Raw genomic sequence first — 13,729 nt, forward strand, 5'->3', positions numbered from 1 at the left:
CAGTCTGTGTGAAAACAGTTAGGCCCTGCTCATGTGGCAAAACAGGGCATGGGGCAGTGGGGAAGTTGTCCACTCCTCACACAGGACTGTGGGGCACCTAAAGCAAGGAGCTCAAAGACAGCAACTCCACATTCATCCTTGAGACACAGGGATACAGGAAAGAGCAGGTCTCAGATGACAAAAAAACAGCCTCTGCCCCCACCCCAAATCTCTGCCCTTGGCTCCTCCTCCCTTTTCTCATAACTAGAAGCCTCCCTATAGCAAACTCTACCCCATGGCTCCCTGTTGCTGCCTCTGCCCTGCCTCTGCCAACTTGACCCCAACCCTGCTTCAATCCCCATGCAGGTTGTCATCATATCTTGCCTTAATACTTTGGATTCCCCAAATCTCAGCTCATTACACCAGTCTATGTAGAATGCTACTACCTCAGTCATCTGTACACAGCAACACAGCCCCATTACCTGCCTTTCCTCCCATCACCACTAGAGCCCCTAGTTTCATCATATTTTAATTCTTCTCAGGATCCAGTTGAAGATTGTCCTTGTTTTTATAATCCTTCATTGACTCTGAGCTGATTCCCCCTGTGCTTAGCTTGCCTATTGTTGGCATCCACTCTGTCTCTCAAGAACGTATTGTGCTTATCTGTTATTTTTGGGTGTAGTAAGAGAGATTGGGGGGGCGGGGTGAGGATTCAGGGAGGCAGCCAGTTGCTGTCAAAGATTGCTGGGAAAGAAAACAGTAATTTAAAACCCCACATCTGCAAAATTTAAATAATTTTAGATCCTACCCAAAATGGGAAAAGAGGAGATGCATCCCCCTTCCTCATAACAAAAGGTACAAGTGCCTCCTGGATACCAAGAATCAAAGCCACTCCTCTCATGCCTTTAAAGATTAGGGAATTCCTGGGACCAATTTTGCCAACCACTTCCAAAAACTTCCAGCTTTTCCTTTGACAATTGCTGCAAAGGTTGCTTATTCATTGACAATACAAGAATATAACCTAGAGGGTAATAGGGTAATAAGGAATAGTCAACATGGACTTGTCAAGAACAAATCATGACAAATCAACCTACATTTCCTCCTTTGACAAGATTACTGGCCTTGTGGATAGGGAGAAGCAGTAGACATGATATATCTTGACTTTAATAAAGCTTTTAACACTGTCCCATAAGGCAGTCTCATAAGCAAACTAGGGAAATGTGGTCTAGATGAAATTACTCTCAAACTGGCTGAAAAACTGTAGTCAAGAGTAGTTATCAATGACTCACCATCAAACTGGGAGAACACATCTACGGGAGTCTTACAGGAGTCTCTCTTGGGTCAGATACCATTCAATGTTCTGATGAATGACTTGGATAATGGAGCGGAGAGAATGCTTATAAAGTTTGTGGATGACACGAAGCTAAGAGATGTTGCAAGCATTTTGGAGGACAGGATTAGAATTCAAAATGACCTTGACATATTGGAGAACTGGTCTGTAAACAATAAGATGAAATTCAGTAAAGATAACTGCCAAGTGCTACACTTAAGAAAAATCAAATGCACAATTACAAAATGAGGAATAACTGGCTGGGCAGTAATACTGCTGAAAAGGATATGAGGATTATAGTGGATCACAAGTTAAACAGGAGTCAATAACATGATGCAGTTGCAAAAAGGGCTAATATTCTTCAGTGTATTAACAGGAGTCTCATATGTAAGACATGGGAGGTAATTGTTCTGTTCTATTCGGCAGAGGTGAGGCCTCAGCTGGAGTACTGTGTTCAGTTCTCGGCACTACACTTTCAGAAAGATGCGGACAAACTGGAGAATCCAGAGGAGAGCAACAAAAGTGACATAAGGTTTAAAAAATCTGATCTATGAGGAAAAGTTAAAAAAACTGGGTGTTCAGTCTTGAGAAAAGACAACTGAAGATGGACCTGATAATAGTATACAAATATGTTAAGGGATGCTATAAAGAGAACAGTGATGAGTTGTTCTTCATGTGCACCAAGGGCTGGACAAGAAGTAATCTTAATTTGCTGAAAAAGAGATTTAGATTAGATATTAGGAAAAACTTTCTAACTATAAGGATAGTTAAGCACTGGAATAGGCTTCCAAGGAAGGTTACGAAATCCTCAACAATGGATGTTTTTAAGAACAGGTTAGACAGTATCTGTCTGGGTTTACTTGGTCCGGCCCCAGCATAGAAGGGGTATGGACTTGATGACCTCTTGAGGTCCCTTTCAGTCCTACATTTCTATGATTTCTCTGAATAACGGTATGGTCAACTCCATACGCTTTGATTCTGGAGTAGTCCTTCAAGACCTCTTCTTCAGAGAGAATTCCAATGACTCCAAGTCTCTCTTCAGAGCAGTGGATAACAGTACTCAGAACTCTGCACTCTGAATTGTCCAGCAGCTCTCAAAAATTCTCCTTTTAATTTGTAGGCAGCTCTAAAGGTTTTGGATTCCATTATTCTGGCCTTTTGATGCAGGCAGCCATGCAGACAAGACACACCCCTCCAAATGAAGAGTCTCGAGACATCTCTTCTGTTTGCTGTGTGCTCTGGAGATAAAGGCATCACAGGTCAAAAACTCTTTGAGGGAATGTACCACTCGCAGGCATTGTAAGGCATCATGACTAACACTGGCAAGGCACTACGGTATGAATTATTTGGAGGGTTTTACATATAAAATAAATAAATTATTTATATATAAAATACTTACAGGCACTAAACTACACAACTGGAGTGAGGCAATAGTTCTGGGGCTGCTTGTACCAGAACAGAGCAGGGCATTATGGGGGTGGAGATTTTATAACCATGGATGGATTGTCAGATCTGCAGCTATGCACGTGCAGCCTCTAACAGCGAAACTGATTCAGAGTGATACCATGATCATGAGGCTTACAGCAGAGATCTGCAAAGGAAGGAAGAGTCCTACTGAGTAGCCCTTTGCCCTGTGAAACCTGAGGCCCATTCCCATTGGTACAGTCAGTATGGAGGAGGAGATGGAAGAAATACAAGGTTGCCTGCACTCTACTGCTCTCGCAGGCTACACAGGAGAGGAAGGAGGCTGTACACCTGTTGGATAGGTTCTTTATTTGGATTAGGTAATAATTCCCTTGGCTGGGTTCCAAGAACAGAATTGCTGCCTCTCTCAATAATTCTACACCCCAAGGCAAACACTGTACTAGGGCAGGCACAGGCCAGGAATTCATTTCTCACATTCCTCTTCTACAGGCAGGGGGAAAGGCACTGACTGGTGAAACAAGAGCCACTTAGCCTGAGCTTTCCAGTACAGATTTCAATCCTCCTGTTGCAGGGTCCATTTGGGGGGACCAGCCAGAGCACACTCCTTCCCCCTGTGCCCCTCAAGTTTTATTAGCCACCATCCAGCAGCTTTCCTGCTTTTAATAACAAGCATTACTAATTATTTGCACTTAACGTGGCACTTTCAATCCATAGAATTCAAGCACTTTAGAGGGTTAGGCTCCTTATCCCTATTTTACAAAGCAGAAACTGAGGCAGAAAGGGAGGAAGAGAAGCAACTTTCCTACAGGTAGTCGGGGCTGAACAAGGAATAGAATTCAGGAGATCCTAGTCCTGTACTCAATCTTGTACAAAACGGCAGCCCTGCTTAGCTCCTAGCCTCAGTAACGCCAGCCAAAGCCCCATTCAGAATCCTTTGGACACATCCTCCCTCTCCCACCCTTGGGCAGTTATCCCCATCAGAATCACATAAAGTCCTCTGTTCAGAGTCTGAGGGGTATATTAACCACTAATACAAATTCCTATGCTCTCATATGATTAGAAAAAATGAGGAGAGAGCAGAAGGAAACCACTGAAAGGGAGACTCCCAGGAAAGAAGGTCTCTGCTGATTATTCCTTTGTCTTCAACCTCCCCGCCAACTTTGCATCCAGGGAAAAGCCTAACCAAACTCAGGCCCTGATGGAGTTTTCTGTGCCATCAGGTAGGGAAATGTGCCCTGGATAAGTGCTTGGAGGGAAACTACTTAGAGAGATATCTCCTAATCATCCAACCTGCCCAGCCCCTCCTCCTCCCTTCACCATGGCCCTGCCACCCAGGGCTGACGAGGGGTGCGGAAGCTGGTACAAATTACCGGGACCCGGTGGTCTGGAAGGGGGCCCGGGGCTGGTTTCGTAGGCCTTGTTTAGCTGGTCCACCCTTGTGGGGGGGCCCGAAAAAATTTTTTAACTGGGGCCCGAACCCGCTGTCAGCGGTCCTGCTGCCACCACCTGGGACCAAGGGCTATTTTCACAGGCTGTGTTTCTGACGGAACTGGGAGATGCTGGGAACTGTGTTTCTTTACACCTGGAAAAAAGATTTCCTGAGCAAGAAGCTATTGAGGAAAGTGAACAAGCTCCTGGCCCTTGTGCACTACATCCATCTCTCTTAAAAAGCCAGAAGCAGCCGGATTAACTTACCTGACTGCTGAGGAGGTAGGCCTGCTGTCAGTTGTGGAAGTATCTGGCTGAACAGCCCACATTGACCCTCCTGTGTTAAGTGCTGACCGGTGGCTAAGAGGGAAGGCTGTGCTCCCTCTGCTTACAGCTCCGCTTGCCATGTTCAGGTTTGTTAACTAAAAAGACAGATGAAAATACATCAGACACTACAAAGACCCAAGAAAGTAACTGCTAGTGGCTCGGAGAAAGATACAAACCATTGGCTAGACAGTCTGATAATGGAAGGAAGACACCTGTAGACAGGGCAGATGAGAGGTGGGGGAAGCTGGTACAAATTACCGGGGCCTGCCTTCCCCGGCCCTGTTTTACCGGTCTACCCTTGCTGGAGGGCCCGAAAAAAATTTTCCCTGGGGCCTGAACCCGCTCTCGGCGGTCCTGCCTGTAGAAACCTTCCCCTCCTCCCTGGAGAAAAGTTCTCTTGGACTAGAGCAAAGCTGTGCTGGCTGCATAAAGCAGTGAGGAGGGCCACTGTCAAAGCCATCCCACTCTGAATGGCTTCCAGCATCAATGCTTCATTGTAACACATCCATGCAGTGGAGCACTGGGGAGGAAAAGGGCAAGGGCAAGGGCAGGGGCAGAATTCACAAAGGAAAGCAGCACTGGGCCCTGCACCACTGATTATAATTCAGACAATGAAACCATGAAAGTCATAAACCAGCTGCAAGCATTTACAAAAGCCAGATGCTCCTCCTTGTCCCCTACTTCCCCAGGTCACTGAGCCAGATCACTCTATATATTTATAATTGACCCATTACCATTTTACTTACATAAGATTCCCACCAAATTCTGTCCCAAATGGGAGAAATTTTCCACCCCCCTTGAAGCTGTTCACCCAATTAGGTTACCAGTCAATTAATGTCAGCTCTGAAGTGCGACAGGGGTTGTTGCATTTGCTTGATCAATTTATTAAAAAATTGCATACATATTTAATAACACAAGTATTACTTGTTCAACTGTATCTTTCTCCCATTACCCTTCTTGGGCCACTCATCTTCTTGAGAGTGCAAACTCTGAGCACGCACCGGCTTACTATATTTGAAGAGCATCTAGCAACAACGGGACACTGATTCTAACTACTGCAATGTAAGTATTAAATTGCAGACAAAAAACTATGTTAAAAGACCATTATTAAGGTTAGGGAATGCTAGAATTTAGACTGTCCAGGCAACCTTAATTCAGACCCCGTGTGTATATGCATTATGATATGGTCTTTAATTACATGATCACATACTATTTTTTCCACAGGATCTCTGCCTCATTCAGTGCACAAAATGGACCTGCTCTGGGGATGAATCAGGGTTTGTACTGAAGGAGACTGTTGTATGCAGGACACCTAGGTTAAGGCAGCTGAATGCTGACCTGGAGAACTGAATTCTATCCCTGCCTCTGCCACAAGGTTCTTGTGTGATGCTAGTCAAATCACTTAAACCAAACTTTTCATAGGTGGTCACTGATTGTGTGTTTCTCATTTTCTGGGTGTCTACTTGAGGCCTTGGGGTCTGATTTACAGAAGTGCTGAATGCTCCCAGCTGCAGCTGAAGTCAATGGGATCTGTGCTTTGAACATATAAAGTGCTGTATGATGCTAAAGTATTCTGAAAAATGAGATCCTAGGGGTCTCAAATTGGACATTCAAAATTGGATATTTTTGACCTTACTCTCTGTGCCTCAGTTTGCCACCTGTAAAATGGGGATGATAATACCATCACCTCACTTCACTTCATAGTGGTTATGAAGATTAATTAATTGTTTGTCAAGAACTCAGATACTATGGTGACAGCACTGAGAAAAGCCCATTTTGAGGAAAGTAATAATTCTGTCTTCAGAGCAGTACAGTAAATAAGGCCTGGGGCCCCACACTGAACAATGAGAAGACAAAATATTGAATAGCAGCTCTTTAAGTAAGCACCATCTGTTCTGTGCACTGAATGAGATGGGTCCTCTGGAAAAAACAGCACGCGATCATCTAATTAAAGACAATCATAATGCATACACACAAGTGGGTCAAATTAAGGCTGCACAGGCAACCTTCCTTCTGGTATTTTCTAGCTTTTGAGTGCTTGACATTGCAACTATAACTGTTATTTTAATATAGTTTTTTGTGTGTAACTTCCTAGGTTTTTAAAAAACAAATTGACACCCTCCCTTCCCCTACAAATTCCATCATATGGCATCATATTAACAATCACATGGATGATCAGCAGGGTTGGAACCTTTACATCTACTGTCCAGATCTCTGTCACTTGAAATACTGGAGTAACTAAGAGCAGTAGAGGATGTCAGCCTCTATGTGGACCAGCACTAGAGGGGACAAGGCACTAGTGGGCATAGACACTTCTGCCCATACCCCCTAGTTGACCCCTTCTGTCCCATTCCCTCCTAGTCCTGTCTCTTCCCCACCCCAGCTCCTTACTTTAGCTAGTCCCAGTCTCCATTATTCAGGTTTGTCATTCCAGACCCAGTCTCCTTACGCAAGAATACCTAGTCTCATCCTTCCAGAGTCCCAATCTCTGCTCCAGACTCTCAATCCTACCTCTCCTTGCTCAGTCAGCCCCAGCTCCCCTCATCCCTGGCTCCTCATTCAATTGGTCTCCTTTTCTCCACTTCTTGTCTCCAGTCGCTTGTCTCCTCCAGGACATCACCTCACCAGGCTCCTCACCCAACCTCAGTGCCCATCCCCAGCTTCTTGTCCCACCCTCTTTACTGGTTCAGTCTCAGTTCTCTCCCTGCATCCTAGCTCCTCATCAAATCTGTTTTCCCTCCTTCCCACCGCCCCACTGGTTCCCAGACCCAGTCTCCTTGCCCAGTGAATCCTAGTCTCTTGATCATCCCATCTTTCAGTCCCACTTTCTCCTCTTCCCCCATGAGCCTCCAGTCTCCTTGTATTTATTTACTCCCCACTCACAACTTTAACTCTCATTTTTCTGCTCTTCCCCCATGAGCCTCCAGTCTCCTTGTATTTATTTACTCCCCACTCACAACTTTAACTCTCATTTTTCTGCATTTCAGTCACGCAGTTTCCTCCTCCATGCTGCCTGGGCCTAGCAGGTGGTCATGGAACACAGGAGAGACAAGCTCCCCACTTTCTGTTACAGTGCCCAGCCCTGGCCTAAAATTACTGAGAAAGTCCTGTTAAGCCCCAAGATGGAGCATTTTCAGTATGGATGGCCTCTTCAGGGAATATAGCTGCTAGAATCTATGAAATCTCTAATGAATATATTCAAACTGTACTTTTTCAAAGGCTTATAATTTGGCCAAATTTCAGCAGATTTTCACAGGGATGATGCAAAGGCCAGCCACTCACCTGCCTAATTTAAAGTCCCTGCTCCAAAGCATGGGGAAACTAGAACATCTCAAAGAAAAAACTGCCAGAATTTTTAAACATGCATAAACCAACATATTTCTCCTAGTCTCATTTCTCTGAAAACATAAGCATTTTCACTGAAAATTTCCCCAAAAAATTCAGCCTGAGGCAGATGCCTGCCATGGAAAATTTCAGCCCAAACAGTTAAAGTTTGGCAAAGTTATAAGCAACTGAAAACATGGTCTTTCTATGGAAAGTCTTATGCAACTTAGTTGGTGCCACCAGCCCTGCCTATACCAATAACAACAAAGAATGTTATTTTAATGACTTTCTTCTGAGAGAACAAACACTGAGCCCTTCTGTAGCTTTGTATAAATATGAAGCATTTATATTATGGTAGCAGCTAAAGATCACAAACCAGACTGGACCTCATTTTACTAGGTGCTGGACAAACATTTAATAAATGACAGTAACTGCCTGTAAACAGTTTACAGTCTATAAAGACAAGAGATAACAGGTGGATGAGGCAAACACTACAGGATGTGTACAATTCTTAGCCAGTCAGTAGTAGTGATGAAAACGCTGCTAGAGAAGGCCTATGCAGAGGGGGCTTGATCCAACCCATCCCTCAACACACTAATATCAAGCTCCATTTAGTGACATGTATCACCTCTCCACCCCCAATCTGATACCTTGGTGCATTTTTCCCTCTGATATGGTTTATTTTAAAGCTGCCTTTCCAGCCAAAATAGATGAGAAAATAGCCAAGTGTGAAAGGTAAGGATATTTCACACATTCCAGCTAGACAGGTGTTTAAATTACAGCAGGATCAAATACAGGCAATGGATTCAGACAGAACTAGAAAGAACGTAAAGCTTACTTACAGACAGCCCACCCACTGGGTGCAACGGCTTGTTTTTACTGCTCCATGCTCTAGTAAGTTTCAGTTGCTAAAATTAGCCTGCAAGAGTCTTGGCATGGCAGATTCCTGGGTACCCCCTCACCTCAGTGTCTGTGCCAAACAGCTAGACCTTGATTTTCCTAGTGGTGACTGTCATTACTGGTTATCTGATAAACTGCCCACTCTCTTTCAGACACAGGGAAGTGTTTAGCAACAGATGAGTTTGGACATGGAAGAGCACAATTTGTAGTACCCAGCCCAAAGGCTGCAGCAGAAACTACTTATAGAAAAATCTGCTGCTTCAGGGATGGAAAATGGAGCAAACAGAACAGTAGGACTAGTGGAGCTCAAATAAGGAACTGGTGATTAGTTTGGAACTAAAGCAAAACTTTTGCCTGATTTCTATACTGAGCTGAATTCACACAACGACCTTATCAGGCTGGACACTTAAACCCAAGTGCTGCATTAGCCTAGTCCTACTGCTGGTTTCTGCATCAGTGCAGGTCTCCATTGGTACTGTCCAGGGAGTCCAGAGGGATCCCAGCAGACCATTCCTCCTGCTCAAGGAACCACTTGTATTCACTCCAGCTCTCTTTGTGCACTTGCCCCAGCTTTCAGTGTGGATCACTTTAAATTAGGTCAGGAAGAAAAGGTGTTCTAGAAACAGAGCTGGGAGTCAGTTTAAAGAGTACAGCCTCTCATCACTCCACAACATGGCCTGCTCTAGTGCCTTCTCCAAAGACCCTCCTCAACCCCAAAGAGGGATTGAAAAGTCCTGCTGCCTTGGAGCATGGCACCCCAATGCCACAGAATTCTTTGGCAGCCCTATACATCCTACAACCCCATGCTCTTTAAGAGAACACTAGTGAGATAACTTTCCCCTTTCAGACAGATTACTGTAGGGCAGGCACAGCCCAAAGTTCCTCTTCCTCGTGTCCAGGATCAATCCCTTTAGTCTCTGGTGCCTCATAAGGAACAAGATTACAGCATCATTTCTGGGATCAGACAGAGGATCATTCCACTAGCAAAATCAGAGGCTGTCAAATTTTACACCACCTCACCAGGGCTTCTTCTAGTCATACTAGGAAAGCTAAGACATTACCATACGGATGTGCTATTTGAAAGGCCACAGGACTTGACACTGTCATCTTTGCTAGTGGATAGTAAGGACCAATAGGCAATCCCCATTCAATTCCCACTGGGGTTCTGTAGCACGGAGCATTGGGTAGCTGTTGTGCACCACTGGAGTTGATGGAATGACTCAGAATTCTCTTTGTGGAGTGCACATTCCCACACATCTTCTCATGGACGCCTCCTTCTCCAGCACAGATGAGCAGGGCTGAATAGCTAGTGGCTGTAATTTAGGATTGAGAGGCAGCAGCAGAGTTGTAGTAAGGGGAGGATGCCTCAGCATTCGCTAAGATAAGTTTTATGAACTAAGTTGCCAAGTTTTGCTTGGAATGTATTTTCCTGTAGAAGCTGACTGAAAAATTTAAAATTAGTACTCAACAGTAATTATCCTGACAAGCCTCCAAACCACCCCATACTCAAGGATCTTCATAATTTTGCTGCTCTCCACTTATCCATTCTTGTCACTTATTGTCACCAACAATGCTTCATCCACACATTTGTCTGCTTCTCAAACAAATGGTTCTGTGCTTTCTTCCATGCTGCCCCTTACATATGGCATGCCCTCTGTGAATCGACCTGTACAGCAACTAAACTGCCTCCTTCAAAACTCTCCCCAAGACCCTCCTCTGCAGTCTTAGCTATGAGATCAGTCAATTATATCTGAGGGGGGGGAGGGGTCACCTAATTTTCTTCATTTAAGAAAAGAAGTACTTTTTGATGGTGTGTCTCTTCCTCCATTCTTCATGTTACTTTTCATGAACTGTAAGCCATTTGGGGCAGTGACTATGTTTCTGTATGTCAGCTAGCACAATGGAGCCCCATTTTTGCTGGAGCCTCTGAGTGCTACTGTAATACAAATATTAATTATGATTAATAATTTATTCCACACTCCAGACCGGTGTGTTGCATTTTACAGAGATGCCACATGCATCTCTGTTCTAGGCCAAACCTGACTGAGTGGGTCCAACAACAGTGCTGGAGGAACTGGGAGCACTGGAGCCGGCCCGTCTGCCTTGCTTTCCTCCGTGTTTTGTGCTGCCAGAATGTAACAGGCCTTCCCAATGTGGGAAACATTGCTGGATCTTAACTTGTCTCTTTTCTGGACAGCAAAAGGAAACCCCAAACCACCAACCTCTTATTAAACCCACAAATCACTGTTTGTGGGACAAAATACATACATTAAGGGCCCTTCGGAGAAACCACACAGTACACACTCACTACTCCAGGGTCACCTTCTCATGACCCAGGTCAGCTTTCTGGCCACACTCAACCAGTACACATCCACTTCAAGACAGTTTCATTTCATGCACAGATTTGCATTTGCTGAGAAGACCAGCCAGAAGAAATGAGAACTGGGGCTAACGGGATGGGAGGTGTGAAATCTGTGTGCGCACCAAGGCTGATCTGGCCAAAGGCCTGTGACATTCCTTCCTGCTTGCTGAGCTTACCAGCTTACAGGATATACATATGCATACAGAGCACAAGTGTTCCAGTCTCCAGAAAACGTTCCAGACAAAGACCTGCCAGAGACATTCCTGGGAAACCTGACAAACTTAGAGATTTCTTTGTAGCGTCTCCAGCGTATGCATCCATTTAACAATTAAAAAAAAACAAGTTAGTGCTGCCGCCGTGGATGGCTAAATTCGCCTTTTGCTTCTTCTCAGAGTTAGGCTCTCATTTAAGCACTCTACCGCAAAACTTCCCACTGGGAGTGATTTCAATGGGGCATGATGTGTCAAATGAATGATGACCAGGGCACAATCTTCCTCAAACGTGAGTTCCTAGCTGCACATCCTGCCCCATTTGGCAGCTTGGCAACTCTGCAGATTACAGGGCCACTTCACCGTAACAAAAGCCTCTGCTTCCATTCCCTCTGGAGCCTCAGAGCAGTAGGAGGGGCACAATTCCTGTGCTGCAGAAAGCACATTGACATTTTCTCCTCCTACAGCCTCTGCTGAGACCCTTCACATTATTACTGATTTGCACAAGTCAGCACTGTCAGAAGTAACATCCATCCGTGAGAACAAGCAGTGTGTGAAGAACAGCTAAGGGGTGAGGAATAGTGGCTCTACAAGGATGCAGAGGGAGAAAGCCACATACAGCAAACCAAAGAGTTACAGAAAGGAAACAAAGCAGCTTGAGATATCTAGGAGATAGGCTGAGCCACAGCAAGAAACTAAAAACACTGATGATTACCCTGCTGTACATGGATTTTTATTCCTGTCCTGAGTTTTGTGGTTTTAGTCTAATCTCTACTTAGCTGCCCGAACACACAGTTCCCAGGTCCAGGATAGAAGGAGTTGAGCTGTGTATTCACACATGCACTTTGCTTTGTGGCACGTTTAGGCCATGTCTGCACTCGCAATCTTACAACTTCACAACTGTACTGATGCAGCTGTACTGCTGTATGATCTCCCGTGTAGTTGCTTTTTGCCGATAGGAGAGAGCTCTCCTATCGACATAATTAAATCACCCGCAATGAGCGGTGGTAGCTATGTCAGCAGGAGAGCAATTCCCGCCAACATAGTGCTGTCCATATCTGTGCTTCTGTTGCTGTAACTTATGTCATTCAGAGGGGTGTTTTTTCACACCCGAACGACATAAGTTATAGCAACAGAAGTGCAAGTGTAAACATAGCCTTAGCAAACTATGGCTAAGGGGACTTCAAGCTGCATAGTAAGAGACAGACAGGCAGCATTGAAAGGAGCTGCACAGGTTTGGGTTTGATCACCGATACCTAGTGGAAGGTCCTTATTCTAGGGTTCCTGTGGCAGACTATTCCTACAAGGTCACCCTGAGGCACTGCATGCTGGCCACCCCAAAGCCGCCACCCCAAACCCCCCCCCCCAGGTTTAAGCAAACTTTTCTGGTTTCTGCTAAAATCCACTTTTTATCCAAATGAAAAATGTAGAGCAAGAGAAATGCCACATTCTCCTGGGGATCTGTCAGCACATTTGCAGGAGCCCTGGCTGCTGGACCTTGGGCACTGGCTGGCTGTATAGCGGAAAAGGAGACAGCTCATGCTAGCTCTCGCCTGGGTGGTCTGATGTTATCCCTTTGATTAAACTCCTTGGCTGGAAGAGCTGGAGCTGTTCCTAAGGATAGCTGAGTCCTGAAACCTCACACTCTCCTTCATGGAGAGGGGCAGTGCTCTTATCAGGTTTCCCCTCCTACTCCTCCCTGCAAAGCTGGCCCAATTCAACACATTCTTCTGTTCACTAATATTAATAACCACAAAGTGAAACAGTGTGGTTGATATCAGCAGCAGACCCCCCGCCCCTGTGATATGAGACCTCACACAGATCCTGTGCTTGAGGAGAGACCCTCTTTTTACCATACAGCATATTTCAGAGAAAACGGTGTACAGTACCCACAGAAAGAGGCATATACACATCCATGTGCCACCTGTCCCTTTGCACGCCGGCAAAACACAATTATAACATGCTCCCTGCAGAAGCTCTGCCAAGCATGAAAACAAGCAGCCACCTTGTGCTCTAGATACATTTTACGAGTGAACTTCAGAAGTAACACACTGTAAAGAACACTGTTGTAACTAAGTTAGCAGGTAAAAAGGCCTGGATTACTGTTGCGAGGTCCTCATCTAACAGGGAAGGCCATAGCCATGGATGGGAAAAGAAGCTGTTTTGACTACTGCTTCTTGGTTTGGCCCTCCAGAAGCAGCAGAGGATCCAGTAAGACCCCTAGTTTATTAACCAAGTTACCAAAAAGTAGGAAAAACCCCCTCACGGCGAAGGGGAGCATATTGATTCAGACATTTCTTAACGCTGCATCCCCCAACACTGCTTCTAATTCATGTGTCATGAGCCTCAAACAGCTTTTTCATCCAGACCCCAAACTGAGCCAGGCAAACTGAGCAACTGAAGTGTCAGTACCCAGAGGAACAAAGACCTAGAGCTGTGTGTCAG

The 13,729-nt window shown here is 45.1% G+C and overlaps 1 protein-coding gene across 1 annotated transcript in view; it reads right to left on the reverse strand.

Annotated features, from left to right (window-relative positions):
• The window catches only part of TTLL5 (tubulin tyrosine ligase like 5), a 254,241-nt gene that overhangs the window by 107,771 nt on the left and 132,741 nt on the right, over positions 1–13,729 (reverse strand). The window contains 1 exon segment of the mRNA XM_030559099.1: positions 4,430–4,584. Within this exon segment, the coding sequence (XP_030414959.1) occupies positions 4,430–4,584 (155 nt within the window).

Source organism: Gopherus evgoodei, chromosome 4 (genome assembly GCF_007399415.2).
Source record: "Gopherus evgoodei ecotype Sinaloan lineage chromosome 4, rGopEvg1_v1.p, whole genome shotgun sequence".
NCBI lineage: Eukaryota > Metazoa > Chordata > Testudines > Testudinidae > Gopherus > Gopherus evgoodei.